The 11883-nt window shown below is 47.8% G+C and overlaps 1 protein-coding gene across 1 annotated transcript; it reads right to left on the bottom strand.

Moving 5' to 3' along the window:
• Positions 1–6039: 6039 nt before the first annotated feature.
• On the bottom strand, positions 6040–10163 carry LOC148161916 (putative NBPF family member NBPF5). The gene is made up of 4 exons (XM_088020512.1): positions 9986–10163; positions 7977–8073; positions 7122–7336; positions 6040–6095 (listed from the first exon to the last, which is right to left on the bottom strand). The coding sequence occupies exons 1-4, from the start codon at positions 10161–10163 to the stop codon at positions 6040–6042; spliced, it is 546 nt and encodes a 181-aa protein (XP_087876638.1).
• Between the last annotated feature and the right edge of the window lie 1720 nt (positions 10164–11883).

Here is an 11883-nt window from a genome sequence, read left to right as displayed (position 1 = left end):
CATCAGAGTTACCTGGGGCATGCCTGGTCCTGGTCTTCTTCCTCCTCATGGTGGAATTGATTTTCTGTAATTATATAGAGACAGGGCTGGTCATGAATGAGATCCTTCTCGGTACGTTAATAATCCAGGGTCTCATGTTACCCACACACTCAGATACGTTCAATGTGAGAACAGGTTCAGTCAGAAGAATATGTCAGGGTGCCTCCGATATTGTCATGTGATAACTGGCTTGATTTCCGGCCTGAGCCATTTGGAAAAATTTATTCTATCTAGGAGATTAACATCACAGTCTCCCCTGTCGTCTGTGCAAGCACTTGAACTTCTCTCTTTGACACAGATTCTGGGGAGCCAGCCTCCCTGCATTCTAAAAGGATCGCTGCAGCATTCACCCTTCTCTCGTCAGATAGCCTGGTTGTTGAAGGCTCCGTGGAATTTGTACACTGAGACTGAACAGATGGAATGCAACTACAGACACTGAAATTCAAGTGAGTCTTTGGTGCTACTCAGAACATTGGCCTGATTCATGTGGTGGGAGAATGCCAAGGCACAGCTCTGCTTCTGGAAACACACAATCAAGCTATCAGTAGAGACACTTAGGGTGGGTTTTCAGACAACTGTTTAGGAAGACAAGCCAACCTAAAGGAGACAGAGAATGGGGCTAAGAATAGCAAAACCAGTTAACCCTGGACAAGAATGCCAAGTGACTGCGGCAGGCACAGATTCTTAACGGACCCACCTCCGAGATGAAACATAGAGCTTATTAGAGGTGAAAAGAGACATTTCATCCAAATTAGGTCTGACAGACAGGTTTTATGGTCGTGTTGCTGAGGTGAGTTGAGCTTGTCGTGCCTGCCTTGGCCCAACAACGAAGTGACAGAGAATTCAAGGTAACATGGGCATGCCCTGGGACTAAGAAGAGAGCAAATGTGCCTCGCCCACCTGATGTCTGTGCTTAAAACTCAATCCTAGAGCCCAGTGCAGATCAGTTTGTCTCTACAGGGCCTGCCCACAGGGATGACCTCTCTCGGCACAGCAGAGGTCTGGGGTACAAAGAACAGGAGATCTTTGTGGGTGTCCAGGTGGAGCTTGATCACCTGGACAATGGAGTACTCACTGGTCACTTCCAGAGAGGAACAGACTTCCAGTTCCTCGGGTAGGAAGATGTTGGTGCTCCTGTAAGGCCAGTAGGAGTCAGACAGGTCGGGAAGAACTGAGTATGTCAAGTAGTGTTCATCCTGAGAGTCCCTTGAGACGTCCTGCTGTACCACCTCTACCAGCTGTTTGCTGAGCCTGCAGGGTAGGGACAAGTGAAGATTAACCTAAGAGGGATCTGAAGTCATAAGTATTGTCAGGCTTTGATGCAAGGCGGAAGGGAGTGGTCAAGAAAGCAAAGAGGGGAAGGACCCATTAAGAAGAGAAACGATTCTTGTTTTCGTGGGACACGTTGTGTTTCACACAGGGGCAGCTGTTCGAAAGGAAAATAAGTGCTCGTGCATGGGCCAAATAGCAAGCTTCTGGCGAAAGAGACTGAATTATCTCTGTGCCGTCCACTTATGACTCATACCACACGAGTCCCACAATGGTGGCCTTTCCCCTTCCATGCAAATGGCATTGAGTTCTGCATGTAGTGGCCAAGCACGGGCAGCTCTGGGGGCAGTGGAGTGTCACAGAAATCTCATGCCACGAAGCCCTCTTTCTCTCAACCTTGTGGCATCATAGAACATGTTTGTCTACTTGCTATGATATTTTAATGTTATGAACACATGTCAAAAAGCGAAATCTAAAGACAGAGAGCAGATGTGCATGGCTCTCTAAAGCACACAAGAATGAGCAAGCACCGTGGTCCCTGTGACATATTCGTTCACCCGGGTCAGCGGACTGTGGCTTACTCAACTCGAGAAGTCATTAAGAAATGGGAAGCAATCCCAGTACAACGGTGAAGACAGAGAACATTGTGAAACTGGTAATTTGTCCTTGACCGCATGGATAATACCGTGCTCGTCAGCACTTTCTGCTTCTCCCCGGGTGCCACTTTTGAATCCCCAGACCCCGAGTGTCCAGAGTTACCTGGGGGCAGCCGGCTCTTGTCTTCCCAGACCCTCCTGATCAGTTCGGTCTTCTGCAAATAATGAAGAGAAAGAATTACGTTAAGCACATTCGCCTTCACAGATGCCCACTCCTATATCCTGCATAGCACAGGACAGACATATAAGCACAGCAATACCAGGCAACTGTGAGTGTAAACATCCAGGAGCGCTTAGGTAAGGCCTCGCAGGCAAAAATTGGGATGGTACTCTTGAGTTATTAAACCAATATCCCTGATAAAACAAGCCATCCTCATAGCATCCTAAATCTTGAGTCTAGGCAAACAAACCGATTCTGTTTCTCAGAGATCCTGGGGGAACTCCCTGGCTGCTTCCTAGACATTTGCTGCAATATTGAGGCTTTTTCCATCTGAAATTCCAACAGGTGAATGGTTTAGAGGAATCAGCCATGCAGATTAAACCAATGAATGGATTCTACACGCCATCAAATCAGAACAATCTTGAAAGCTACAAAGAAACAGGGGCCATTCATGGGGTAGGGAAGTTTCAGGACCCTGCATTGCTCCAGAGAAACATACACTGTCCCATAGCAGTGGTCCAGTTCGGGTTCTCAGCTGACTTGAGATGAGATAAGACAAATGAAGACACAGACGAAGTGAAGAGCGTGAACCAGGGGAGTGCTATCTCCAGAGATACAGAAAAGGCTGCCAACAGCCTTGGCAGGCATCCAAATTCAGGGGCATGTTTCAAGAATGGAAATTAGAGCCTTGCAAGAGAGGACACGAGCTGAATTCATAATTAGGAGGTCTGGCAGTGACCTCGTGGGCCTGGGCTGGAGAGGTGTATGAGTCTGGCAGGGTGTGAGGAACAAGGAATATGGACACCACCTGGGGGACCACGTGGAGTTATAGCCCCTTTGGAATGGGAGCATTCATAGGCCATATCCAGAGTAGACCCAATTTCAGGTTCATCAAACAGGAATTTGCCATCACGGTAAGACTGGCCGCTGTCACGCCTTTCTTGCTCAGTTGAAGGAGCGAAAACACATTCATCCACTGTGTCCTGTAGGAATTCCTTCTTTTCAACATCCTGGGGCTCCATGCTATGCCGGGGGAGACAACAATGATAGAAGATCAAACCAGGAGGATCAGACACCATGGCTTCCTAGCTGGTGTTGATGGGTGTGATAGCGAGTGGTCCCAGAAAGCAATGGGGCTGTCCCCTTGGAGGGAAAAACTATCCCCCTATATAAGGAGCAGAGTGTGGCCTCCGATATGAGGAGCAGTGGGAGACAGAACAGGAGATATTCTGTGCACTGGCCTCACAACCAGGTGACGGAGGAGGAGACTAAAACATCCCTGTCATACTCATGTCATAATTATGACTCCCAACACACAGAGGTTATCAAAACAAGTGGCTTCAACCCTTCTGCATACGTTGCATTGACTTGTACATGCAGTGTCCAAGGGACTAAATATCCTGAGGCCTTACTGCCTCTCAGACATTCTGACTCCAAGGAATATTTTCTCAATATTCTGATGGGACATGCATTTATTCTTCAACTTCCTCTCTTGCTATCCAAACTCCTCCAACATGATGATGTCAAACAGACACAAAGTTAATACGCATCTCACTTTGGTTTTAACCACACAGGAGACAACAGCTGATTACCGGAATCCCTGGCTTTGGTCAATTCATGTGTGTCCACTCTCTGTAGGTTATTCAACATGAAAGGGAGTAAGAAAGTGACACCTACACAACTACCACATGAAAATAGATGACATGGTTAAAGGCCATATTCTGCTATTGACTGAATGGATGGAATACTTCTAGGCAGCACTTTCTCTCTATCCCCGATGTGAGGTCTCCAGAGGTCACCAGGAAAATTCGTAGTCCACAGTCTTCACACTTACCTGGGGCACATTGGCTGTTGTCCATTTCTTTCCCTTCTATCATCTTGACTTTCTGAAAATCAGTTCCAAGACAGCAGGTGACACTAAGGAAATCATACTTCCCATATTACCAACACAGTGACCACCCACACTGCAAGGACATTAAGATTCTCAGGGCAAGACCCTAGTGCTCTGGCAGGGATATTCCAGGATGGCCAAGGTTAAGTCTTACGAGCAGTGCACAGGACTGCTCCCTAACCTGCTGCAGAAATTCACTTTCTTCTCCCCCACAAATTATCCCAATATCCTCCTCTGATGGGAGTCTGTAAAAAGAGTTCCGAATATATTTTCCCCAGAGGTCCTGCGGAGGAGTCCAAGCACTTTCTTGAAGTGTTGCTGCAAAATGGGGTTATTCCATGACATACCATGGCTCTTGATGCTTCCCAGGAATTTATTCTTGAAACTAGACTAATGAATCAACTGTAGAAAACCTCAAATCAAAAAGAATCTTTGGTGTTCTACCGACACAAAAGCCATTTGGTCTGAGTGATGCCAGAGCCCAGCTTGGCTTCATAGGAACATCCAGGCAAGGTAATGACAGTTGTTTTCAGATGACCACTTGGCTAAGTTGAACCCACATAGAGAAGATTGTGCCTGGGCCTGAGAGCAGTGAAACCAGGGAAAGCACCTTTCCTTGATATGCAGGTATGTGAGCCAAAAACATTGGACAGGTCTAGGCCCTCGAGAGATATTGATCCTAAAAAGAAAGTGTCATTGCACGGAACAAAAGACAGTTGATCCACGTAGGGTATCTGACAAGACTTTGTGGATGTCCTACTGAGGTGGGTAGAGCTTGTCACCCATGACATAGGTTCAATGGCCTGACACGGGGGCCAGGTTGACAGAGGCATGGCCGCTGCCTAGGATGGTTGAAGGCTCCCTGACCCACCTGATGTCTGTGTCTCCACATCCATTATGTCCTGATTTAAAGCAAAGTGTGTCTGTAACGCCCGTGTATAGAGATGACCTTCCTCAGTGTAGACAAGGTGTGCAGAACAAACAACATGGACACTACCTGGGGGACCACGTGACGTTTCATCCCCTTGGGTGTGGGAGCATTCACAGGCGAAATCCAGAGCAGAGCCGAATTCCTGTTCATCTAATGGGAATTCGCCAGCACTGTAGGACTGGTCGTTGTCACACTCTTCTTGCAGAGTTGAAGGAGTCAAAACAAACTCATCCACTGTGTCCTGTAGGGCTTCCTTCTTTTCAACTTGCTGCTGCTCCATGCTGTGCCGGGTAGGACAGGAATGACAAGAGATCAAACCAGGAGGATCAGACACTGTGGCTTCCTAGCTGGTTGGATGGGAGTTATATGGAGTGGTCACAAGAGGCACAGGGCACCGGCTGGAGAGGGAACAAGCACACCAACCTATAAGAGGCAGAGTGTGGCTGCCCGGGGCTGGGAGAGCAGGAGCTGATCCTCAGAGCACTGGCCACAGAAGCACTGACTAGGAATGAGACTCCACCCTCCCAGCAGGATGCGGTCACAACAAGAAGCACAGTGGAGACCAGACCAGGGGCAACCACCACGGGCCTGAGTCAGGATGATTTTTACATAGATTGGTCAATTACTTACAGCTCTGGAGTACCTGCAGACTGCAGAAATGTGTGCCTTCTAGGCACTTTGTCATTAATAGTGTCACATGACACCCCAAGTTTTTGGAGTTTGGTTAGGTACTTCTCTTGGTTTTAATTTTGCTAGTTGTCTGTTTACCAATTCCTTGGTGAGTTACCTTCCTACCAAGGACCTTAGAGAACTGTGTAGGAAGTAGATATGCATCTCCTCCCGGTGTCCATTTACAGGAAAGAATGGGTATTTTTGTCCCCACGGGGAATCCTAAGGCTGGTGAATTCATCTCGGTCTTACAACACCACAGAGACAACAGGCAACCAAGCCAAAACGGCCATCCTTTGGGGACCATCTGCAGTTTTGCTTAACCTTGCATCTGACATCTGTCACTCTCTTGACCTCACTTACTTTACTTTCTGAGACCCTGTCCATTTTGACCCACACATTATTGGTTCCAGAATTTTCATTGTCACCTGGGAGTGAGGGTTCCTTGTTCTTCTTCATCCTCCTCATCCTCATAATTTTCTGCAAATAAATTCAGAAATGTCCCATCAGCTATTTCCCACATCACCACTATAAACACAGCGGCTTCTATGTCCCTGGAGACCTAAGGGTCTATGAATGACTAGGTATTCTACTGAGTTTAGGGCACTGTCTTTAAGAACTGCTGTGGCATGGATTTCTGATGCGTCAGGCAGTGTGTCTCTGATTCTGAGGATCAGCATCACTGAACCTGGGCAACACGTTCTACCGGCTCTTGTTGTCCATATCAGGGAATGCTTGTCAGCTTCATTTCTGCACCGTGTCTTGCAGAGTGCCACAGGTCCCACCATAGCCACAGACTCTCTGTGGGTTCACAGCTCTCACATAGAGCCGCCTCCTTGCCCTCACGACAGGACAACCACCCTGTCCCACATCCCTCCACCGGGGACTTCAAGGGCCCCCACGTGGGCTTCAGTGTTATCAAGGGGACATCCGTCTACGAAAAGCGGTCCCGTCTAAACAGCACTCCCACCTCCAAGTCCTACTGCATCAAGGACCTCATCCAACTCCACACAGTCAGGAGCATTATTTTTTCCTGACATGCATTCATGAATTTTCCCTATCTGATCACTACAGTATCAACAGGTTATTTGATATACTTTCCAGATGAGGAGACAGATATGGAGAAAGTAAAACTCACTTTCTCACCCACAATTAATACAGACCACGCTGACTCTGGGAACCTCCCACTTAGTGCAGGGATCCTTGCACACTAACAAGCATCCTCCTGTCACATTTTGCTCTCTGGCTCAAAGACTGGTGGAGGCTGCCTCCCGCTCCAAAGGCTGCATTCCCTCAGGGAGGAAGCAGACACGTGGAGCACTATTACCTCCACACTGTGCATTTCTGCTCTCTGTTACCACCTTCCACTCCTGGTTCTCTCATGGCCCCACTTGCTATGGGGAATCCAGGAGGGCTGCTGCACACGGCGTGAGGCCAGGCGGGGAGTCTCTTGTGAGCCCAGGGCCTTGGCGCAGCTCCGGGCATCAGGGCCGGTGGCCGCCTTACCTGGGCTGAGCTTTCGGGCAAGGCACTTGGCCAGCCTGCGCCCCTCAGCCAGTTGCTCTTGGAAGCCCTGCCCTTGGGAATGCTCAGGGTCATCATGGGTGAGGAGGTCCTCGAGGAGGTTATTGAGCAGTTGGGAAACGTCTTTCCCTTTCCGTAACTTCTGATACAAACGGGTCAGCTCTTTAGCCTGGTCTTTAATGAGGGTATGACATAGCCTAAGGCAGGGCAGAGAGAAAATTTTAAAATGCAAAGAGTTGAACAACAGACAATAAGATCTTTCGTGATGATTTCTGGCAGAATTTCCCCAAAGGAGCCGTGAACCCTGCACATCCCTTACACCTTTTCCTTCTGTAAACAGAGCCAGGGGTTCTCCTAAGCACACGCCAGAGAGATGTCCCTTCAGCTGCTAACTTCGGGGACACCCGTTTCCCTGGAAAACTACACACAGCGCGGCGTGCAGTGAAAGGACACAGCGCCAGACGCAGAAGCATGTCCAGTAGAGCTGGTGTGAACTGGTGAGCTCAGGAGAATGGCAGGCTCAAGCTGTGGTCAGCCAGGTCATGACTCTGTGAAAGGTAAGTGAGGTGGTGATCTCGCAACACTGTGAATGTGCTAAAAGCCACGAATTGTTCCCTTGAACTTGGGGACTTTGATATTTTTTTCCAGAGAGAGAGCGAGACTTTGAGTCATTGGAGTCCATCATTTACCAATCACTGTTGTCTTAGTTGTTTTAGAAATATTTGGGTCACGTGCCTGCCATGACGTTTCTGCCCTTTCCTGGCCCAGACTTGTTGCTGCCCCAAGTCAAAGATGCCCACAGCGTCCCTGCAGCCTCCCACATGGAGCCTTCCTTACCTGAGCTTCTCAGCCACCGTGTCTGCCTGCTTCCCCTTCTCAAACTGCACCTTCTCTCCCAGCACGGATTCGATGAGGTCGGTGGACTCTTCACACTCTGAGAAACAGAGACGCCTGCCTCAGGGGAAAGCTGGACATGCTGCTGTGCTCGCTGCCTTCAAGGGACGAGGCAGGGTCCATCCTAGGACAACTGGAACCCCGGCCACCTGGCTCTGCGCTGGGAGCTCCACATCACATTCTTCAGCCTCCCAACTACAGGGCAGTCGATTATTCCCTGTTTCAGAGCCCAGGAAAGAACAGCCCCAAGGCACAGAGAGGAACTGGACATGGTGATGAACTGGTATTTGGTAGAGTCAGAATTTGGGTTCCCCTGATCATGGTCACTCTAGCAAGCCTTGGAGACTCCTAAGTGAAACACTAAGCAGGGACATGACATAAGGCCCCCAGGGCTACTGGACTGATGGGTCCCCTGAGCTGGGATTTCTATACTGAGCAAGTATCTCAAAGGTAAAAATTCATCCGGTTACACTTGTGGAAACCACAATGCATAAAACCAGAAGCACCGGAGAGGAATATGGCCCAATCCTAATACAGTTTGTGTTATGAGAAGCAGTAGAATGATGAACAGAGTTACACAGTTCCAGGTTCTGCTCTTAGAGCGTTACAAGAAATTACTCAGTATTCATTCTGACTCAGAGAAGTAGGTCCCACAACACTAACAGGTTAACAAGGAGGAAACTGAGGCACAGGACGTTGGGCACCATGGATTTAGCCCAGGCTGACTGACCTACAACCCATGCTTTTCTCCCCTGTGCTGTGTTACCGCCACCCCACGCCCTCAGGTGATATCTGTTTGCATCATCTTCACAACTGGTTTCCCACACTTATGTGATGATTTTCAGGAAAGTTGTAAACAAAACTGCTTGTCCTTCCCTGAAAGTTCATCATCTCTTCCCTTTCGTAAAAAGCATGCCTCAGTTTTTTTTTTCTCTGCGTCATTCGTTTTTAATTACACCTCCCCTTGTTCTATTGAAAGCAAATTGTGAGAAAATGACAAAAATGCGGGCTGAGAGTTGTCAGGATTCCTTCCTATCGCTCGGCTGTGCACGTGCCCCGTTCTCATGACTCCTTCTGCCAGCGCAGGCCCCTCCTAATGAACAGGCAGCTGAGCTCCCCATTTCAGGCTGACTGTGGGGGAAGGCCTGCCCCACACCCTGGCTTGGCTGGTTCCCGGGGCTGTGGTCTCCCCCACTCACCCTCCTTCTCACTAGGCCACATGTCTCCTGGCCCAGGCCTGGACCTGCTGGCCATCCTGCACGTCTGAAGGTCCCCAGCTCAGGGAGAGACCGTGATGTTCCCTGAAACACCCTCACCCTTGCCAGTGGGTATCAAATGGCCTCCGTGGACTCAGGAAGCAGAGGCTCTGCACCGGTTCCCTCTCACAAGGGAAGTCACTGTGTGGATGGCGTCACTCACAGATACCACAGTTTTAGGGGGAAAGGAGACCTTCTTTCCACTTTCCACTTACCACTTCCATCTCCTTGAAAGCAGGTAGTGTCACCTGCTACCCTCCCTCTCGCCCCCGGGTGTGCCATCAGGATGTTTCCCTAGTGTAACTAACTTGGTGCTTTACCAATGGGACCTCAGAGAAGCGGGACCTGAGAGAGTTCCTTAGTCCCTGACACTTAGGCCTGCAGGCATGCAGGATCTGATACAGCACAGAGACCATCCTGAGAGGACCAGGCGTTTCTGTGTCCGCACCAGGAAGCAGGAACTGGGATGTTAACTCTAACCCCACCTGACATGTCACTGTTAACCTCTTTGTCTTCAGTTTTCCCATCCTCAGCAAACTGAGGATAAAATACCCACTTCTACATTTCCCGGATTGTGGTCAGAATGAAATTTATGTGACATTGGAAGAGAGAAGACAGCATCTGGAGAGGTTTTTAGTTTCTCAGAAGGAATACAGACAGATATGTCTTTGGTGGCCATGATCTTGTAGGACTTACTGTATTTCTGCAGCTGGTTGGCCAGGGAGTAGGCAGTACATTCGGATATAAGGAATTTCTCCTTGAGGTCTCGGAAGTCCTGCTTGCTTTTTTCCAGCTGGGATTGAAGCTCCTGGTTGATTTCCAGGAGGCTGATTTCTGCCCCTGGATCAGACAGAGGGCCAAGAGGTGCTGCCATGGTGACGTGTGGCCGAGGAGGTAGAGCTGGGGACTGAGGAGAAGAAACCCAAACACAGGATGGTTAAAAACCAGTGAAATCAAGTAGGTTTCATCAGGACTGAGGGGTGAGGATACAGGAAGTCTTTACTTACTGTTGGGAACAATTTGAACAACACCCCACAGCACCTGAGATTCAGGAACCACAAAACCAAGGTTCAAGATGCCACAGCTGAGAGCTGAAGGCACTGCCCCTAGCTCACACTCCAAACGGAATGACAGAGGGAGCACTCAGAATGCCAGGTAACGGTCTGCACTTGAAATAACAGAGTTGGAACGTCCGAGATGACATGGAACCTGGGGAGCTGCTGCCTTCCAGTTGCCAAGGCCGTGCTGATACACAAGACTGCCCGGTCCCCCCGAAGGTCCCCACTGATGGGAACCACCCCTCACTGGCCACTCTCAGTTGCTGTCTACCCTTGTGCTGATACCACAGTTCCCATCTCTTTCTAAAAAATTATCTCAGCATAGTTCTGATTGTTCATTCTTGTGTGTGTATAAATCACCAAGGCAGAAATAGTTTCCCAAGTAGTTTACTGTTTTGTTCATCTTCATTTATTTGAGAGAGAGAATGGGGGGTGGGTAGAGGGAGAGAGTGGGACAAGGCGCTCAATCTGACCATCCGTGAGATCATGACCCTAGCCTAAACCAAGAGTCAGATGCTCAACCAACTGAACTGCTCAGGCACCCCTCCCAACGGGTTTTCTTAGGGCTGTCATGAACTCATCCCACTTGCCTTTAAGGGCAAACAGATCTTAAGGCTTTTATAATAAGGGACAGATTCCAATGTCTTAGACTGTCATGATGTTCTTCCCTGTGTCTTTTAGTGTTTTATTTTTTCCTCTGTGCGTTAAAAACACAAGAGAAGCATGCTAGCACTTTCGTTATCTTTGTTTCCTTTGTATTTGACAAGCTTTTAAATTTATTTGGATCTTCCTCCATTTACAATATGTAGTAAAGGAAACTTTCTTTACAGCAAAACACACACACACACACACACACACACACACCCCAAAACACAGGGGAAAAACCAAAGTTAATTTATGCAATTGATTATGAAACTGTTTTCTATTCTAACTCTCTCAGTATTCTTCTTCCTGCATCTATGTGTTATGTAGTCTTCTTTTCCCCTTATGTTCACATATATTTTCAATTTTCTTAGCTATATACCTAGGAGTGGAATTGCTAGATCATATGTAACCCTATATTTAACTTTTTCAGAAACTACCAAACTCTTTTTCAAAGGAAAGCAACTACACCATTTGACATTCCCACCAGGAAGGTGTAAGAATTCCATTTCTCTACAATCTTCCCAACGCATACATTATCTTTTTTTTTTTTTTTAAGTCATACTAGTGGGGGGAAGAGGGATCACACTGTGCTTTAGATTTGTATTTTCCTAATGACTAATGTTATTGAGCACCTTTTCAAGTATTTGTTGTTAGATTGGTCTTATCCTTTAGAGAGAGTCGACTCAAACTCTTCTTCCCATTTTTTTAATTGGCTGTCTTTTACTGCTTAGTTGTATCGTTTTTTTTTTAATTTATTCTAGATAGCAGACCTCCATCAGATATACAATTTGCAAATTTCTCCCATTCCATGCATTGTCTTTTCACTTCCTTGATAGTGTCCTCTGAAACAAAAAGCTTGTAATTTTGATGAAATCCAGCTTATCTATTTAT

Source organism: Eumetopias jubatus, unplaced genomic scaffold, assembly GCF_037043125.1.
Source record: "Eumetopias jubatus isolate StellerSeaLion01/CBP00866 unplaced genomic scaffold, mEumJub1_p1.0 scaffold_39, whole genome shotgun sequence".
Taxonomy (NCBI): domain Eukaryota; kingdom Metazoa; phylum Chordata; class Mammalia; order Carnivora; family Otariidae; genus Eumetopias; species Eumetopias jubatus.
This window is presented reverse-complemented; position numbering and strand designations above follow the sequence as displayed.